The sequence below is a fragment of the Anguilla anguilla genome, chromosome 10 (genome assembly GCF_013347855.1).
Source record: "Anguilla anguilla isolate fAngAng1 chromosome 10, fAngAng1.pri, whole genome shotgun sequence".
Lineage (NCBI taxonomy): Eukaryota > Metazoa > Chordata > Actinopteri > Anguilliformes > Anguillidae > Anguilla > Anguilla anguilla.
In genome coordinates this window covers 37,468,655-37,489,961 of record NC_049210.1, presented here as the reverse complement: position 1 = coordinate 37,489,961, position 21,307 = coordinate 37,468,655, and the positions used below count along the sequence as shown (strand labels likewise).

At 40.2% G+C, this 21,307-nt stretch overlaps 1 protein-coding gene across 1 annotated transcript in view; it reads left to right on the top strand.

Moving 5' to 3' along the window:
* Positions 1-10,619: 10,619 nt before the first annotated feature.
* antxr2a (ANTXR cell adhesion molecule 2a) overlaps positions 10,620-21,307 on the top strand; it is a 62,163-nt gene continuing 51,475 nt past the window's right edge. The window contains exons 1-7 of the mRNA XM_035436478.1: positions 10,620-11,150; positions 13,676-13,747; positions 17,407-17,478; positions 18,492-18,573; positions 19,728-19,832; positions 20,202-20,270; positions 20,630-20,710. Of these exons, the coding sequence (XP_035292369.1) occupies positions 11,008-11,150; positions 13,676-13,747; positions 17,407-17,478; positions 18,492-18,573; positions 19,728-19,832; positions 20,202-20,270; positions 20,630-20,710 (624 nt within the window). The 5' untranslated portion in view covers positions 10,620-11,007. The remainder of the gene's footprint in view (positions 11,151-13,675; positions 13,748-17,406; positions 17,479-18,491; positions 18,574-19,727; positions 19,833-20,201; positions 20,271-20,629; positions 20,711-21,307) is intronic.

The window sequence follows — 21,307 nt, the reverse complement described above, 5'->3', positions numbered from 1 at the left end:
TGTCTCTGTCTCTGTCTCTGTCTCTGTCTCTGTCTCTGTCTCTGTCTCTGTCTCTGTCTCTGTCTCTGTCTCTGTCTCTGTCTCTGTCTCTGTCTCTGTCTCTGTCTCTGTCTCTGTCTCTGTCTCTGTCTCTGTCTCTGTCTCTGTCTCTGTCTCTGTCTCTGTCTCTGTCTCTGTCTCTGTCTCTGTCTCTGTCTCTGTCTCTGTCTCTGTCTCTGTCTCTGTCTCTGTCTCTGTCTCTGTCTCTGTCTCTGTCTCTGTCTCTCAGACACCTACTGGGAAGAAAGCACACTTTAAATACCTGGATTAATTACTGATGCACTCCAGGTGCGTGTGCCTACTTAACCAGTAGGCGTGGTCCTCAGACTGCCCCGAACCTCTCCCACAAACTGAGCCCTGCCACATATACCAATTAATAAAACGTGAAATCAGAAAACAAAGTAAAAGTGTGAAAAGTGCCTATAATGTGAAAGGGGACATTTTATTTTTGCACGTTGTAAAATAATAATTTACAACCAACAAGGGTGAATTTATAAACTGTGGCACTAATTAAAAATCTTGCCACCATTTGGGTCAGCTAGCAGATTGCCTAATACTTACAAACAAAATGGATATTATAAACAGTACGTACAGACCTTATACCGTATTTTCATAACATTGCATACATAGGGAAAATATTGCCTGAATACCAGCTTCTGTTTATTAAATTACACTACAAAGATGAGAAGCAAATCAGTCATAACAGAGAGCAGCCGAGGCCAACACATTTCAGAGAATTGATACAGCGTTTCATTTCAACATCTTGAACCCCGCTCATTCAGTCCACACAAGTAGCAATGGGAAAAAAAAAAACTCATAGTTGCTTTCCATCACAGTGGAAATTAGAACGTGAAATCACATTCAGATTCAAGAACAATTTCTACAGCGATCAAAGTGTATGCTCGTGTTTTACACCTGTCTCTACCTCTGCACCAAAATACACGGGGTCTGAAACAGTCTCTAAAATTCAGGCAAAATTACTCCTCGTTGTTCGCTGGCTGTGACAGGGTGCCTTCACCTCCATGAAATCTTAATTCCCTCCAAACCTGAGAGAGATCGAAAACGCGGAGATCAAAGTTGATGACGACGTGCGGTCCGTGGGCACGTGCGCTCTGCGCTGAAAGTGGCAGCTGTCAGGGGAGCTGAAGGAGAGAGGCGTGCGGGTCTCTCCGTCGGCCGAGTTTGTCATGCGCTGTTGACGCTTCGCGACTCCCGCGTAAATGCTGAGAGGCAAGCTTGTCAAGTTGAGTGAGAGGGCATTCCACGCGCAAAGTCACGAGCGGCTACTTAGGTAAATCTATTAAAATAAATCTCCCCCCTGATTCGGAACGCAGTTCTGTCCTTGTCAGGCGACGGTGCACGTATTTCGCTGTATGCTGACTGCAGTTCCATACAGCCTTCATGGAACATACTCCACTCAACTCTGATAGAGTAACTCTGAATTACTATCACTCTTTTAGGGTTAATCTGAGTATTTTGCTGTGTACCCATTTAGCATGTTATCTAGTAACCAGGGATAGCATGTTGTCTAGTAAGCAGAGAAGGAAACATTCTCAATATATGCTGATATATTTGATAATATTCATGCCTTTCATGATACATGAATTTACATTAAACATCCTCATATATGTATGTTTGGCTTTTGTTGGCTCAGCTTAAATTTCCACTTCAAATGTATTGTCTGGTGTACATCCTGGAGAATGGTTCTGTTGTACTTCATACAGGTGGAAGTGGAGTAAGCTACATATATGTTTTTGCAGGGTGACAGTAAGCCATGATAGATCTTTCAGATGCTAAGGCTCTGGGGAGGGAAGCCATGGTGTCCTTGCATAGCACACAAACACATCCAAAGTCAAGCTGCGCTGATTAGTCCATTGTAATCTGCATACCTGATTGCATAGCAAGTTCTGGGTTAGCGCTGCATGCTGCTGGGTCTTAGCTCACATCTTCGCCGTGTGTCGTGTTTGCCGTGAACAAACACGCCAGGCAAATGTGTGAACAAACGAACGGAACACTGAACCAACAAAACGCCTGAACTGCTCGTGCTGAGATGCAGTCGAAGCGAGCTTGCGTATAGTCGCAAGTTGTCGCTTGGGAAAAGATGCGCAGACGTCTCCCTTGATGGGTTCTGTGAGCATTTCGAAGATGAGGGCTAAACACAGCGGTCGTCCACAGCTTCGGCAAAGCGCTCAGGGCAATATTGGCGGTGGCGAGGCGTGGGGAAGGAGCGGGGGGGGGGGCTGATAGTTACCGGATTATTTGTTGCGCATTAAGTAACGATACGACTTGTGCATTTCCTGCTTTGAAAGTGCCTGTTTCCCCCCCAGGGACTGGACTGTGCATAACAATCTCCAAGCTGCAAAGCTATGCCTCTGCCCAATCAGCACACGTCAACATTTAGCGCCCAACGGTAGGGAATGGGAAGCAACAGCAATTGAAAATATATTATAGTCTGATTTAACTTCAGCTTGCCTGGGATAATGACTGGAGTCTGCCTGTCTTTGTGTGTGTGTGTGTGTGCGCGCGTGTGCATACATGTGCATGTGTGTGTGTGTGTGTGTGTGTGTGTGTATATGTGCTTGTGTTAATGCGTGTGTGAGAGTGTGTGTGTGTGTGCATGTGTGCGTGTATGAGTGTGTGGGTGTGCATGTGTGGCTCAGTGTGTGCGTGTGTGTGTGTGTGTGTGCGCATTTGTGCTTCTGTTAATGCGTGTGTGAGAGTGTGTGTGTGTGTGCATGTGTGCGTGTATGAGTGTGTGGGTGTGTCTATATGCATGTGTGCCTCTGTGTGTGGGTGTGCATGTGTGGCTCAGTGTGTGCGTGTGTGTGTGTGTGTGTGTGTGTGTGTGTGTGTGCGCGCGCATACGTGAGTACACGCAAACTCGCTTATCGGGCCTCTGAGACATTTCGTTGAGAAAAACAAAGGTGGTGGGAGAACAACACTGACAGTAATCTATACAGCTCCGGACAGGAAGTTGAGCAAACAATCAGGGGGAGCAGGTGCCGTTTGATGGACAGAGGTGCCAGCGCAAGGCTGCTTGTCAGGCAAGCAAATAGAGAGAAGAAACAGGAGCCAGGGAAACAAACACCCACATGCACAAAGAATCACATCCTCAGCACATGACATATTCAAATTGATGCCGGAAGGAAATATTTTAGAAAGACGGAGCATCATGCCCCTCGGATAGGTTTCGCGCAGCACACTCATTTTACTGCTCTGCGCAATTCATCATCTGCACTGCTGTTACAGCCACCAGCATTTCCCAGCAAACGTCTACTCGTATGCTAGGCACTGTTACATTGTTGTGCACAAGCTTTCTTTTAAGCTGTGTTTCCATTCAGGGCAATAGCATTCTCCGTGGCTGCTCCTCTAAGTATAATCTGATAATTGAATAACAGAAGACATCAGACAAGGTACATTTTCTCTCTGCTTTTTAATACTGCTACTGATTTAACAATTTATTGGTGAAATAAATTGATGAAGTGGACTTTACACATTTGAAATATTCAATTGAATTTCTATTTTTTAAGTTAAAGGTACACATGAACCTCTAAGGTTATTACCTTTACATTAATTTAAAAACCTATAGCTTTTACAGTGTTTGTTTTTTGAAAGAAAGTCATACGTCTACTTCCCTTGTTTACAGTTACTTTTACGGCACTAACTGTATATAAATAGATAGGGCCAACTTTGTTTAAATACAGCGCATTTGTATTCTTGGCACTCTTTGAATGGGTGGGCAAGTGTCCATGTAAAACAACCCGTTGAAAGCTCAAGCGGGGCATGACGTCTTAGCCTTCACTCTCTCGCCATGCGGGCGATAGGCTGCGGCCGTCACTCACCAGTCAAAGGAGAGCCGCGCTTACCGTTCTGATTGAGTCTTCTTCGCAGGTCGGTCTTTGCCAACCTAGCCCTGTCCGCTTTGATTTCCACCAGGCCCATTCCGGTACGTTCGCGGGGGCGGAGTGGGGTGGGTGGGTGGGGGAGAGAGCAGGGGCTCCGCGGACCACTCTCATTAAATCGACAGGCTCGGCAACAGCAACAATTAACTCCATTCAGCCTAGATTATTACTGCTACCGCCGCGCGGGGTGGAGAGTGATGAGAGTCGACGTGGGGGTTTGAGTTAGATTCGAGGCGCCCATTCAGAAGGATGCTCGCGCGCCCTTATTCAACGTGTCATTGAAGGAGCTCTGGCTAACCGCAAGCTTTTGCGCGGGTTGTCTAATTCTGTACAATAATTCATCTTGGGTTGCCAAGTGGTCGGTTTATAGAATACAACAGTGTGTTCTTGGCGATTTCAAGCTCAATTGGATGTTTTCGTCTTCCCTTCTTCACTTATTTTGAAACAAGTGATCTAATGTCATAAAAAGGAGTCTAATGGCTTTCCACGCCAGCAAATGGTTAATAACAAAGCTCACGTTGCCATACTTTGTGCAGTCACCATTACCCTCACTCCTGCGCCATCAGTGGGAACTTGGGACTTGGGTATTTGGGTATTCTTTGACATTAATCACTTTTGATTCTCTCAGCTGTATCGATATATGCAGTAGGCTATATATCTAGTTAAATTCCCTTTCCCTGTTACTTAATATTTGGTTTTGCTTCATCATATGTAAAAAAAAAAAGGACTTCGAAGTGGCTTCGTCACCTGTTTAGAGCCTGCATTTGAAAATCTATTAATACCGACTTATTTGTTATCCAATTAAGCCCTACCACTGACATCGTGTCAATGCGAAACATGTTCCTATGTGAAAACTGAATAGAACTCTCAGGACAGATTAATCAAACGATTCTTAATTCTTTAATTATAAAGCGCATGCTGTCACTGAGAACACACAGACAAACTTATACTGGAAGACAGTTCCCAAATTTCATTTGAAAGGGAAAGTTTCTCTTAATGAAATCAAGATTAAATTAATGTGGCTGTCACTATCTAACTAGCTTTCAAAAGTGTTATCTTGCATCTCCTAGGCCTGGAGTCCAAAAATATTGCCCCTTTATTTTGACTCCATAAATGAATAAATGAAAGTGGGTTTTCACAAGTACAGATTGGAAAATTTGGCAACAACCAAAATGAATGGAAATATATATATTTGCAAATTGGGTAAGATAGCCTGCACATTTAGCAAGATATTTAGGTCTATCCAAACTCTTTTGGGGAGCTAATACCATTATACACCAGTATATGACTTGACCGTTCACTGCAACAAAGCGACAGCTCTATACTGCCTACTGCTGATTTCATTGGTTGACCTGAGTCCAGGCACGTCATTTATTTATTCCCTCACTGCCAAATCAAGGACAACATTAAACAATCCCCTTGGCGTTTGAACAGATGCATAAAATAGATAAATTCCAAAGTAAAATTTCAAGGACTCTTTAAAAATTATGCGGAGCTTTGTTGAGGAAAAATGTTTGACCTGCTTCTTCTTCTTTTCTGCTAACCTCACGACTGTGGTTACCACTTAACTTTCCTATTGTTTGGAACCTATTTGTTGTTATCAAATCTTTTTATTTTTGTCATGGGTTTATGTCTTAATGAGTTTCATCACCTCAGTGCTTTTCACCATTAGCTGTGCCGTTTTAACTGTCACTTTTAATTATCAGCACAACTTAAAAGTGCATGACAAATAGGTGAAATAGAACTTATTCTCAATCCAATGCGTTTTCAAATAAATAACTATAATCAGATCATCAAAGGAATTTGATATGAATATTCTAGGTTAACAATAGCCATGCCATTCAAATTGTGTAGTAGGGCACATCGTGTAGAGCAATGAAGAGGTATGCCAAAAAATTATCATATTCCTTCACATTAATTAAAATTTAATTCTTTTTTTGATCCACTTGATAATTGTATCCATGCATTCTTGTTTACTGAAAATTTCAAATTTGATAAGGTTTGATGTTTTTAATGCAACATTTTAACCGGTGGTGAAGCAAGTAGAAATGAAAACCAGATCCAATTTTCAACACTTTTATTTATTTCACCGTAAAATTTAAGTTTAATATTTTATTTTATGAACTGTGTTTTGGTTTCTATGCTGCTGCTACTCCAGACTGCCACTGACATAACTAATATGCCATTTAAAGCTATTCACCAACATATTTACATTTCATATTAAGAAAGAGAGAGTGAGAGAAAGAGAGAGAGATAGAGAGCTATAATCGATATTATATTAAAACAACAACAAAAACATCAACAACCGAGTACCACAGGAGAGTGGCAATGCAATGTGTTATTACAAATACAGTCATACTGGCTGCCTTTTCCCTTCTACAAACATAAGAAAACAAAACTCCCACACGTTGTATGCTGCATCGTGCAAAACTTCACATGACGTAATCACATCCCATGGTGACTAATGTTTCGTTCTCCAGAACTTAGTCGGGTATTGACAAAGACCATCTGCAAACAGTGACATACTTAGGACTGTCAACCAATACTGGCCAATAGAGGGAGAAATCACTCAGGCACATTTGGAGGAATTATTATGACCTTGGCCTCCCTGGATTGTTAATTAAGCTTACTGACATCTGGACCACCAGTACCAACAAAGCCTGTAGCAATAGCAATCTGTACAGCCCCTGAATCCATGTAGACCTCCCTGCTTTCTTCCTTTGGCTCTGTATACTGTGTATTGTATCAGCCTAATTCAGCTTACGACTCCATTCATAGCAAATTGTTAATAAGATGTACATTTTGTAAACAATACAAAACAAGTAACTTCACAAGCAAAACAAAAATGCCATCTGCACTGCAAACAAACACTGCAAAAATAACAAGTCATATAAATAAATAACTTATTTTTCAACTTGTGCATATAGTGCTCAAGTGAATAAGTGAAAAAAGCAAGAAAAAGGCAAATGTTTCATAATTCAGCTATCATCGGCACCATTACTGAATTGAACAGAAAAATGAATAACTATAAATATATTCAGTAAACGACACTAGAAATCACTCTCTGTAATTATGTAACTTCTACTTATTTTGTAGAATATCAACATTCCTTGTCATTCAAACTGCAATGTTACATTTTAGACAGGCATTCACATTGTCTCCATTCAGCATTTTGCTTTCTCACAGATTGGTCCATCCATCCATCCATCACCTATACCTGCTTATCCTGGGCAGGGTCACGGGGGGTTCTGGAGCCTATCCCAGCGTGCATTGGGCGAGAGGCAGGAATACACCCTAGACAGGCCACCAATCTATCGTAGGGCATCACAGATTGGTGACATTATATATATTTAAAACATGAAGAGTGCTATTCTAATTTTTGTCCCAACATTTTTTTTGTATGACCACTACTTATCACTATAAGGTGCCATTTCTTTATGGCAGCCAGGAGTTGTGCAGGTGTGGGCTGCCTTCCCCACTCCATTCTACTGGCTACACTCATATTGTTTCACTGCTTACATCTCTGGGGATGCATTGTAGCAGCTACTAAAATTGTTATTAATATCTGATTTATCCTATTAAAGGAATTAGCAAGCCACATCTCCCAATGGGCTACCATCTGAGATTATCATCAGATTGGACGATTTAATTAATTTAAAGTTTTCTTAAAATAAACAAAAAACTGTAAGTACTTGAATATTAACCATTGGGATAGTGTTTTGAGTGTGCCAGCACAAAATAGATGGTATTTATTTATTTAAAGCTACTTGATGTGTCTATGCAAACATGTTCCCTTCTTTTTTTCCCCCCTTATACCATCCAGGTTTTCTCTATTGGTGTAGTCACCATGGCTTCAATACACAGTATGCCTGTAATTTACATTCGTAATGTTTGTAGATGAAACAAGCACACAGAACAATCTCAAATCAATCTCTTGCCACAGTTACAAATGCCAGTGTAATTGTATGACTTTGATCATACAAAAGCATTTTGCATTTTGTGAAAAAATAAATCTTGCTTTTCAAGAAGCAGCAGGAATTGTATTGTTGTCAATGGGATGACAGCTAAAAGGGCAATGCAACACATAAGCATGAGTAAGTTACCCACCACAGTGAAAAGGGAAAGGTTAAACACTATTTCCATATCCTTCCAAGTGCATTAAATATATACACATTCCATAGAGCATGTTAGAACTATATCAAAAAGCACCAATGGCTTATTTCAACTGTCACACACATGGCCTAGATATCTACACTCTCTTCCTGTTCTTTAAGTTGCCAGACTAAACAATTTCATGCAAAATACTGTTCATGGAGATATTGCGCATCTGCCTAACTTTTATGAGGAACAGGCAAAATATTGTAATCAAGTATTGAAACTGTAACTGTATATATTTACAAAAAAATAATAATCACTTGCAGGTCACATTATGTTATATTGTATTGCATATTGTTAATGTTCTGAGTATCCATGCTTTATTTATAGGACAAAGACAACAGGCTTAATAAAGACTTGTGGAGTAAACACTGAAAAGCACATTACTTTTTGCTTGATAGCAATAGTGCAGTCTTCTGTTGTAAATGATTTTAGGTTAACTGGCAAGTTGACGATGTATGACAACCTTAATCAATAGTCCAAAGGACTACAGATGAAACAAGCATTACTGTGCATTGCATGTGTGACTATTTTAACTAAACAAAATACATGAATTAATAAACATTGCATGGCACTTATTTAGTTTATTAGTAAAACAAATCAGACAAACAAGGCTCAACGTCATAAAATTTTGTTAGGAAGATTTAGCTGTTTTTTTTTCTTCCTTTCTTTTTGAACAGAGGTCCTGGCTCATTGTAATCAATCCATGGCACTTATTCCAAAGAGTAGCGGGTTCCCTGGTGTCCTGGCAAAATTCCCAAACTGGCTCTCTAAATCTGGCCATCTAATTATTCCCCAGTTTAACTGCCAAAAGAAATTCCATCCACTTCACCCCAGTTGATATGCCATGAGTGTTCTGGTGCAAAATGGCTGCAGGTAGATTCAGTACATGATAATGGCTGAAATGAGTAATCCTCTGCAAAACAAACACAATCATTGAGGGACCTGTAGAGAAAATGTATTATTGTACATTATATTTGCTTTAAATTGTGGTAACATGAACAGGAGCTTGCATGTACTAAATTAAATGTCCAATCCCAGTTCTGTATGGTTCAGTTAAGTTTGAGGTCACCGTCTGACACTCCAAGATCTGAATAGCCTACTGCAAGTGCCCCTGTCAACAGTCTACAAATATGTGGTTAACAGTGCAAGCAGAGACCACAAACCCTAACTTGTCAGTTTTTGGGTGTGGTTGTGGGCCTTATAGCTACGATTTGTGAGTTTCAGTTTGTCAAAGAGCAACTGCCCATGTTTCGCTAACATTTCAAATAAGCCTAACAAACAGCCTTTCCAACACATAGGCCTAACGAAGAAATTAAGTTGGCCACATCATTGTATTCAGCACCTACACTAGGCCCACTTAAATCGGATATTTTCCCTGTTCCCACCGTAGAAACATTGGACCTCATTCATCAATATTTTCGTAAAACCGTTAGTAAATGTATGCGGTATCAGATTTATCAAACGCTCGTGGACACAGCTTGTATTTCGTATCCACATGCATATGCTGATGAATACCAGTCAATTGTAAATGAAAAGTGCGCTCACAGAACTTGTGATTAGCATAAATTTACGCCCCTAAAATGCCATATAAGGAGCTTGGAATTCAATTTCAGGCAATTTCAAAATTATTATTAAAAATTATTTTAAAAAAGGGTTGTCTATGTGAAATTCAGTCTTCTATCACTTCCCAAAGTAACAGAGCATTGTCGGGAAAAAATTCCAAAAAACAGTTTTTGAGCTAGCTAAGTAGGCTAAAAAGCCGTTCGGGGAGTAATTTTCGGGTAGCCTACACGGCTTTATTTTTATTTACAATAAATGAATTCATGCATCATTAAGTGTGTAGGCCTATCATAGCTAAACATGATGTCCTCATCTGTTTAAATGTACCAGCTGTTACAGTTATTCCGCCTGAGTTGTTATAACAAACAACGTGCTTTTTTCTTTTTCTTTTTTACCGTTAGCCTATATATTTATAGAATGCCATCTAAAGGGAAAACTAGAGGGTTGGTACCCAGGAAGGTCACGGAGAGGGATTCAGATTAGACTAGGTGGTATGAATGTAACATCGGATTGCATGCATTTTTGTTTTAATTGTACCTGGATTGATTATGAATGTATCCTAATTGAAACGGCTTATGACCACTGACATGTTAAAGCTGTTTTCAGTAACATTTCATAAAGCTAGGTTAAATGAGTAAAATCACAAAACTGTTACATTTATGGTGGCTCTCGCCTAGGTATTGCTGTAAACCTTGTCTCGATTTCTACGTAACAGGTAAAACGAAAAGGTTTTGACATGGAACTGGAGGCATAGAAGAAAATCTTCATTACTAATTTCAGTTATAATTGTGTACATTCAGGATATGTGGTAGTGGATATGAATATTTTCATTTAAAACGTTATTGTTCGTGCGGGGGAGTGGGGCGACTGACACTTGGATTTACATTTCAAAGATGCTGCAGCTGTTGGTGTGCGCTCCAGGCTGCAGGACGACTTTGAGGGACTCCAAAATTGCACATCTGTTTGCTGCTGGCGCATGCTCGTTACAATAAAAAGGTTCAAGTTCACGTTTCAGGTCCCATGGGTTTGCCTGGATTTTAGTACGATCGAGCCACATAAACAAAACAGCAATATTGCTACACTAGTTTAGGTAACAGTCAACGTGAATAAACGGAGTGAAGAAATTAATGTTGACGTCAGCGCTCTGATTTCCTATTTCGCAGGAAGCAAACTTTTTTTTTGTTTTGCCTTAACTTATTGCAGGAAACTTTGGGATGCATACTTAGTCTGCGTTTATGCTTTGTCGTTATTCGGTTGAACTGAAGAGCTTTCTCGTCTTCCATCAGAGTTTGTATCATAACTTTTTGTTGTTTAGGCTACTAGCGATTTCTCGAGTTCTGTGACCGTCATGAACGAAAAAAGGACGAACGAACAAAAACACTGGACCTTAGTGACAGCATTTGTACTTCTTACTTTAATCTTTGCATCATTTTGCACGGCTGAGGAAGCGTCGTGTCACGGGGCATTTGATCTTTATTTCGTATTAGACAGGTACGTATACATTCCAGATGCTGTTCTGCTACATCTGTTTAAACGACAGCCATCATGGAAGATTCATATCGCAATCTTATGACCAGTGAAGAGAAGCTGGCTAACGGGCAACTCAACTGTTGTCTATATTTTTCACGGGTTAGCTAGATATTTTTATTATGGTCATCACCGTTGCATACTATTACGTTAGCTAAGCTGTACATTTTCTTTCTCATAATTAGTACGGTATAAGAAGTTAATTGAGGTGTGTTAGAGTTTTGGCAGCCAGAAGGTTAACTAAGTTGTAGCCTACATTCAAGGCGTTCAGATGTTCTAATGATACACTGAAATTAGCTGAAGGCAGCTAGCAAGCTACTTTGGTTAACAATGATCGGTTGTTAATGATTGACAGTATTACTGGTTACATGCATCTCGTTCCAAACGCGCAAACTCTGGTACATAACTTAGGCTACATATGAAGACTTAAACTTGTTACTTCCTTTGTTGCTGTGTAGCTAGCGTCATCTATGCTAACACAGATGCAGTATGCATCTGTATGCACCCTCTCCTTTTGAGGGTGCATACAAAAGGTGAGGATTCTTAGGGGCCTGTCTGTATTTTTATTGCGATGTCCCGTTCCTATGCTACTTGGCCCGATGTCTGAACTTGAAGACTTTTCTTTTTCTGGCGGTATTTTCTCCTTGCTAGCTGGACGTTTGGACCGTTACAGATTTAAGACCTCCACCCGTGCGATAATTATAAAATTACAGGATGATGATTGAGATACTGTGTTTGTGCTGCCTCTAACCGGCTCCATACATATTTCGGGAATTTTCTGCAAGGTTTTGTGTTTCCGAGTTCAAATATTTGTCTTTTTCGTTTTCATTGTTTGACAAATTGTTTGGTGGATTGCATTTAATAAAGATTAGTTACTGCACAGCACACGCGTTCTGATTACGTTGCTTATAATTCAAGCATCATGGGAGAATTCCAGGGCAATTAGCAAAGGTTTTGATACACAAACTAAGATTTGAAACGACTATATAAACGGCAGTGTTGTGTAGTAAAGACACGAACTCATTCAGCTTGCCCGGGGTGCCCTCCATGTGGTTGGACAGTACACTTTCAATGTGACCTTTTTGTTCTTTCCAAACATATCTCATTGACTTTGTACAAGGAGAGGGTGAGGGGGGAAAGCTGAAAGAGATAATTGTCCTAATGGCCTGGCTCTATTTTATGTTCTCTGCACATACATTGAACTATAATTATTAATTTAATTAACCCCCAGTCATTACCTCAAGGGCATATTTTACACGAGGTGTCCAGTTAGGCCGTGTTGCCTTACTGAGCTCAGTGCATGTCATACATATTTTAGTTACTCTCCACGGTTCTATAATAGCGATTAATAGTTTACTCTGAATGTAATTAATGTGTATTAAGGGGTTTTTGGATTCTGTGTTTTTAATATGGGCTATTTTGGTTAGTTTTGTGTGTGTGTGTGTGTGTGTGTGTATAGTATCCATATGTGGATTTGTGTGTGTGTGTGTTTGTGTGTGTGTAGGTTTGTATGTCCTTTTCAGCAGTCATCAGTGAAAATGACGTGAACTAAGTTCATGTTCTGAAGTGCAGCGTAGTAATTAGACTGGTATGAAGAGCGGCAGAATATCTTTGAATTAGTGCTGCTCATCTCTCGCCCATCGAACTCTTTGAGGTGTAAAATCACAAATATCTGATCAGAATGTTCTTAACTGAACATTCTAATGCCGATGTAACAATCACTACTAGTTACTGAAAGCAATGGAGTTCTAGAACACTGACTTGGAATTTTTATAAAAACAAAAACATCCCAAAAAAGTACTTAGTCTTGGGGTATCACATCAAAACACGCTGGGTTAAAATGATGCATCACATAGTGCACAGTCAGCAGCACACACCACAGTTAGACACATGTTTGATAAATGGCAGACCTTACTCAGCAGTCTCTCTCATGGTTGGACTAAATGGACTAAATTGTTTTGTTTTTTTTACTTCCATGATGGAAATCGAATGTACCCCCCCCCCCCCCCAATAAAACAGCCTCTTTTTGGCCCGGTACACATTCTCTCTGTAAATTACATGCAATACATGTCATAGATGTTCTTTCAGATAAGTCTGTGGCTGTTTATACTGAAAGGTGATTATTCACCTTGGTATGTGATATCTTGGTATTGTTAGTCCTTGTTTTGGCCAACTTGACCAAGGTAAAAAAAAAATAATAAAAAAAGTCCTAGATGCCTTTCAGAAAACAATGCAGGTTTGAGGTTTGAGCTTTGAGTCTCTGTGACCATTATTTAGACCCTTGCTAGACAAAAGTGTTTTATAATCGTCAAGAAACTGGGCCTGTAACTAAGGTGTTGCAGGTTCGATTATGAGGTAGGATGCTGCTCTTCTAGCTCATCATTGATACCTGTAGCAAAGGCTTGCTAAGGGGTCATTTCAGGTGAGGTAGTTTAGAGTGGTATTAGTTCTTCTCTGAATGACTATACCCATTATTTTCTGTATTGCAGATCAGGAAGTGTGTCGAACGACTGGGGTGAGATCTATGGATTTGTTGAACAGCTCACTAATCGTTTTGTGAGGTGAGTACCCTTTCAATATATACAGTTGCTGAATGAAGGATATTGGACAGAAGTCAGGCAAAAACTTCCTTTTGAAGTAAACTGACTGAACTGCTATTTCAACAATGTGTTAGCCAGATTGCCTTACACATGTTTCTTAAATGTAGTTGAATAATCTAAAATATTCCTAAATAATGAAGGCAGCATTCAAAAAGGGCCGATTTGGTTTTGTTCAATTAGGATTAGGGACACAAACCCACATATGTGGTGAGCTGTGAAAATATCTTGTCCCAATTTTGTCTAGAGCACCATTAAGAACAAAACCTAAACTACACGCACACACTCGCGCACAGACACACACAAACACACATACATGCACACACACACACACAAACATGCTCACACACACACACCTAAAATAGGCAAATAAAGATGACACCAAAAATCCAAATTCCCTGTATCTTAAAAAGAGAGGAAAAAAAGAAATTATATTTGTTAGATGAATTTGAACTTACGTAACGTTGACTCAATGTGTGTGCCAGTACAGACGGTGGCCACCCAGCCAAAATAAACTGGTTTGCTGGAGAAAATAGCTGAGGGACCAGGTGGGAGTGGGTGGCAGAGAGGATTAGTCTTCTGGGCTGTGAGGATGGCCATTTGTACTGGGGAGCTCCATAACCACACGTTCTGTATGCAACAGGGAAGAGGCAGATCATGTACAGTAAAGAACGACCATAGGAAAGCAAGCACAATCTGCTGTGCACTTCTGATTTACTGTAACTGTCTGCTGTTGTACCATTTAGAATGTCTTAAAAAATTCAGATATTCATTAATTTCATTTTGTATATATTTCACCCCTTCAGGTGTAAGATCACAGATATGATTGGAATGTTCTTAAGTGAGCATTCTAATGCTGATGAAACAATCACTACTGATTGTTACAGCAATGGAGTTCTAGAATGCTGATGTGGAATTTTGAAAAAAAACATTCCAAAAAAACTAGGCTAGTCTTCAAAGGGTTAAAACTTGTTTTCCCACAGTCAGTATAAGGCCTTAAACAGGGTTGAACCAGTGGGCTTCTGTTATGTCTTAAAAGGAATGGTGAAATCTTAGGATTACATTTAAAGTTCTATAACTGTGTAATACACTCTAGAACCAAAATAGACCAACATTCCCACATTCAGTGAAGTGGTGGAGACTTATTATCCCAACCAGGAAGTAGCACTCACGCTGTGTAGTTCCCAATGGGCTGTAAAATAACAGTGGTAGTCCCCCAGGTATATCTGGGAAGGCAGCAGAAGTGCCGCGTTTAACGTAAATTCATGGGCTGCAGGGCTGCGTGCATCTCTCAGTCTCCATACTGAACTTGCTCACACCCAAGCAAAAATTGTCTCGCGAAACACACGTGAGAAAAGTTCTATCGCAAACGGGAAACGAGCCGGTAAATCGCCGGCTCGGGATTTTTTTTTCTTTTTTCTTTCTGCCGCCTCGAGAGAAGTAACGTGCCAACATGAATGTTGATTGGAATGAGCTGGCTGTCATCTCTCCTTACCAAATCTGGCCATGGCACTTAAAGGTTGTGCAGAAACTGTGGGGGAGGATCGCAGCTGCAGCATTCGTCTGTGGGTGAGGAGAAGCAGCACCGCTCCTTATGCTCAGACGCCTCAGAAGTGCTGAGGTTGGTCCAGAAAAGGCGATCTCCATCACTTCCCGCCCGCAAATTGCTTTGGAAAAAGTAGAATTCGGACATTAGCACATGCGTAGGCACTGCGTTTCGTACTCCTAAGGCACCGGGTCAATTTACATTGGCTTATCCCTGCTAATAATCCTGTTTCTTTCCTTGTTTCTTTATTTATATGAGTACAGATTGTGGCCTGGATTCGATCAATATTTGACCTTAACTCTGACTTAAAAATAGAGGCAAGTGTTTTTCTTAAACATGGTTTTGTGGGTTCATTTAGAGTGATCATTGAACTTTCCAAATGGTGTTTGTGCAGACAAACGAACACGTGCATTTATATTTAAGTCAATATTAAACTTAAATAATCACAACAGAACAAATGCCGATTTAATCCAGGCTACAGTTTTCTGCAGGACATTCTAAATGGAGTCAAATCAAAATAATTTTATTTGTTTTGTGCTTTTTACAGAAAACTGTTATGAAGATGCCTTACAATGTGGCGGTAGAGAGCAAAAACGTAGCAAACATTAATGGCAGGGACTTGATATGTGCACTTATCAAATGAACACACAAACAAATACAAAAAATTCATAAATACATTCATTAGCAGAGGCAAAGCAATGTTAGTTGTCAGTGTGAAAGTACAAACTAAAGGACAAATGTTGATTGAAGGCAAGCCTGTTGGATTGGTTGAGGGAAAAAAAAGTCTTCTGCCATAAATGAGAAAGCAACTGGCTTTAGAAGCGTTTGATGTCGTTCTACATAGGAAGGGCTGATCAGCCGTTACACTGAAAAAAGAGGTGATGTAATGAGTCATTTTCTGCCCTGTTATGGTGTTATGAAAGGCACATTCTTAGGCCCACAGCTCTCTGCTCTACCCGACAGCTGCATTTCATCATGCTTCATTGCATGGGGGCATCTCCTTTTCATTTACTGCAGACAGATAACGGCAACCCAGAAATAGCTACACGAATGTAGCCGAGTTTAACTCAGATATAACTAGGAGTGATACATTCATAGAAAATATTAGCCTCTTGGTCAAGAGAGACAACAAAGAAGAGCCACTGTACAGTCCTTAATATGCATAGTTATTAAAATAATGTATAATGGTATTACGTTTCCAAGCCTGATCATGGCACAACATGCCATGGTATGAGACTGAATACAATAAAAATAGAAAAACAGGTTTTCAGTAGTAGCGAGTCACTAAAAATAAATAGTCTGTTAGTGGTCACAGTCTTTGGAAAGTTAGTGATCCAGCTAGTATTTTACACAGGCACCCCAGAGCATTTTATAGAAGTGTTTGGAACAAAAATATAACATACGACAGGAAGTGCCTCTGTGTCGGCATGAATCATACCATGACAGCTCGCATCCTGACAGTTTTTCAATTAATCACATCCTTCCTTTCCAGGAGAGGCCCACCTCACTTTAGTCCTCTTCTATAATTAGATCAGTCAAATATACAGTCTGTGGCACATACCCTCTATGGCTTTTTTACATGTGGTTAAATGCCTGTGCTTATGGTTGCGTTTCATTACATGGCAATATGAGCATTTACAAGACGCTTTTTTCCAGAGCGACTTGCTCATCTTTTGTATTTTTGACATGTGATCCATTTATACAGCTGGGCAAGGGCACAACAACAGTCTCCTACTTTGGAATCAAACCTGCAAATTTTAGGTTACAAGACTAGTTAATTAAACTGTATACTACACTACCAAACTACATTTCAAAATGGGGGACATGGTACCCAGGTTCTTTGTATCATTAATGCTACATTTCCTGTATGTATCCAATGATCCAGTCACTTGTACAACATCTTATCCATGGGTGAATTATTGGGTCCAATGTCTCAGGTCCTAGGGAGGCACAAATGAAAGGAGTAGTATTAAAGAGTTAACATTCTCCTCAGGATGGATACATTGATGATATGTCACATCTAATAAATAATTTAAGCTAGCACCATTGTGTAATCATATTTATGTATTTTTTGCAGCCCAAGCATGAGGGTGTCCTTCATAGTTTTCTCCACCAAGGCTGAGCTCATGTTGCCCCTCACTGGAGACAGGTATAGTGCAGCTATGAGGGTATTTCCCCTCAGTTTGTTCCTCCTTACTCATTACTTTTTCTTCCTCTAGTCTGGCATATCACTGTAATCCTTATTTTGTTATTTTTCCTTTATTGGTTTTGTAGGTGGCTGCGGGTGGAATTTAAAATCACTGTCTCGGTGCGCTATTCAGTCTCTTGGTCTCAGACTTAGTGTCACAAAGCTCACCGTTTAAAGCCGCCCCAAACCCGGCCAACCTTTGAAGACTAGATAGGGTCTAGTTAGTTGCTTTGGGTTGGGCATTTAGGGACCAGAGTTAATCGCCTATTTGCAATAGCCTTTCCCATAAGCCATTTCGCTTTCATTTCACTTTACCTTAATTTCATGTTTCGGTCTGACCTGGGCCTGGCTGTAACACATTCTCTATCACTTCTGGAGAGCACAGAGTGTATCCTCAGAAACTGGCGCAGCCGGCTGCAGCTGCTTTTCATGCTGCAGTCCGGCAGTGGAGCTGCGCAGGCAACGCGCTGGAGGACTGCGTTAATTGCGCGGCTAGCAGCAGCAGGCCGCAGCCACCTGGATGACTCGAGGACCTGCTCTTGCACACTGAGACGGGGAGTACCCTCCCGCGTGAAACCCCTCCCTCCCTAAGCAGCATCACTGCCGGCTATGCTCCACCCTGCAGGGTTGCCAGATGCAGTTGCTCCTGGCTCATCCGGTTTTAATTCTGGAAGGTGGGGTGCACCACTGCACTGGAAATGAGTGCTCTAATTGGACCCAGCACCTGATGGCCTTGGGAAGGGTTGTGTATTTCTGTAATGTAAATGTGTTAACTTTAACTGGAGTAACCATGAGATACACAGAAGCAGTGTGTTCTGTTCATTTATTTGTTCACAATTGGTAAAAAGTACAGACATACTCAAGCTATTTGGCAGTTTGCACACAGATGTGAAATGCATCAACCGCTTGCTAGTTTAATCACAGCTATTTGTCTTTGGCTTTTAACTTTGTTTAACGGATAAAATTGTTTTCAGTGACAAAATTCAAGACGGTTTACGGCGGCTGAGTGAAGTGAAGCCGGCAGGTGAGACGTACATGCACGAAGGATTTAAAAAGGTAGGCGATCGCAGCGAGCAGAATTGTTTCTCATTGTGCTGTAGTTATAAAAGCAGAATCGTGCCTTAGCTGGGTTTTCAATGGAAGGCAAAATCCAAGAAACCCGTTACAGACCCTGCTAGAAAATGAATGGAAATAATTTGACTGAGCGCAGCAATTGCTGCAATGGTCACTTACTTTATGAGCACTCAAAGTAAAGATATCGATTAGCCTTCCTGATGTACTGTACTATATCATACATAAATAATGTGAAATTGATTTATATGTACACGTTAGTGAATGTTTTATTTTTCAGACATCCAGAGTGACTAACAGTGTAAATATGGAATGATACATTAAATGCATTTCACAGAAGCAACAATAAAATCAGCTTTACTGGTACAACATTGGTAGATTTCTGTAAAAATGAAGATATGCATTCTGTACAATGAAATAATGAAATTATGATTACTGTGTTTGACTCTAGTCCCACCTCTGTTCTTCCTGTTGTAAGCTCTTCTGTATTGTTTTATTGTCGTGACAAAAAGGTAAAGATCACATGATTGTGTTCTTATATCTTATGAGTCAGATAAGAGTACAGTTGGTCAAGTAAACATTCCTGTGGAATCCTGTATCCTAGCAGTAAATAGACCCTAGAACACCCTTACGAAAAAATCAGGTGTTCAAAAACCACGTGTCCAAAAATCATGTGTCTACTGTAAAACCACATGTGAAGAGTACACACGTGAACTGTAAAAATAATCCCACTTATTAGATGAGAGCGTGAAAAGGTAACCTATGTCACATGGTTTGTTTTCAGGTGAAAAGTGTAGTTCACAAAAAAAATCGATCACGTGAAAATGTGATTTCACATGATTTCATGTCACATGTTTTGTTTTCGCAATTGGAAATTTTCATTCATATGTGAAAATATGAATGAAAATGTGTTCAGATTTTTTCATAAAGGGCAATCGGTACATGCCCTTAACTTTCTCAGAAAAAGAAGTGCCAGTGTTAACATTCTCTTTCAAAAACAGCATTTTTATCTTCACCAACACACTCGACAACTCGGTTGGTGAAGATAAGAATTCTAAAAGTTAAAATCAAAGGGATTGTCTCATTTAAATTAAATAACAAATTGCACAACCCCCCTCCCCCAATGTGTTGGCACTTAGGCTTCGGAGCAAATGAAGGCGCAGACCACAAAGTCCTCAAGCATTATTATTGCCTTGACTGATGGAAAGCTTGAGCCTTACCTATTCAAGCTCACGGTAGACGAGGTAAGATGACCCTTGTGTGAATATGTCCACCGTATTTATGTGTCTATGCACCTGGTCAAACCAGAACAATGTATAGAAATACATCCATAAATATGCTACAGCCTGGGTTAGCGTCAACCCTCGTGCTTTAACTGACAGAGAAATGTGGTTGCACTTTTTTATTGGAAAAAACACATTAGTTCAGTAAATCTTGTGATCACACTTGCTAAAGTGTCCATGAACGAGAAAGCTAAATCTTAATTGCGAGCATTTCATTGCGAGTAAAACATAGAGGTTGATACACATTCCGATATTCTGTGTTGTTTTCTTCACCGTTGATCATTTTTAATGACAGCCCACTGTGCTTTTTTGCACGCATTTGTCTTGAAGGCCAACACTGCGAGACAGTATGGCGCGAGGGTGTACGGTGTCGGAGTGAAGGATTTCGACGAGGCGCAGGTAAGAGGCCGGCCTGGCTTTCTCGTCCAGTTTCCCAAGCTTTTTTTTTCTGGTCAAAATTTTCCTCAGAGCGGTTGAGTCCATTTGCTATGTTTTTATAAAAAATACAGCTCCAAGGCTTAAATGACTCAGCTTCCTGTTCCTTGTTGCATAAGGATATGATCAAAGCCGAATAATTCCGTACCAAAGCTGGCATTATAAACACGAGAGAACTTCATTCTCAAAACGTGTTTTTTTTGTGATTAATTATGAATTAATTTTGTGATTAAATATATATTTTTTTTGGTGCTTCAGACTTTTTTTTTGTTGGTTTGTTTTCTTTTCTGTTTGGTCACTGCTGTCTTCGTGCTTTCCGACAGCTCGCCGATGTTGCTGACACAAAAGAGCAAGTATTCCCCGTTAAAGGCGGGTTTCAAGCTCTCAAAGGAATCGTCAATTCGGTGAGTTCAATGCCTCTTTTGTGGATACGCTTGTGTTAACGACTTTGGCACTGACAAAGAGTCAAGTGAATTTGAGGAGACCACTTCAGTAAGACTACTTCATTAACATATTTTAGGCAAAACAATTTATTTATTATCATTTTTTATATGCATATACAGTATGCCCTTTCCTGGTAAAAGAATCCAGTCATTTCTGTATAATCGTTTGCATAAATGAATCTTCCCAAGGAGCTTTAATTTTTTCATCCAACTGATCTTGGATGTGCTGTAAGAAAAAAAAAGAATCCTCTTCACACAACAGATGTCAAGAATTACGCCTGGACATCGTTCAGTGTGCTCGACTTTCGCCTCATGCTTTCTGAAGACCGCCCCTCAAAGTCTATATGACATCAGCGAGTACACTATTCCAAGGGGTTACAAGCAAACCTGGTCATATTGTATGGTTTTTATAAATACATTAAGCTATGGCTGCATACATTTTTGTCCTCGTAGAGGCTTAAGCCTGTCGGAATTGTATCCCCGCTTCTGCGCAGTGAATGTGGAAGAGGCGATGATTAATTGATGTATATAATGTGTACGTTATATTTTTAGTTTCTA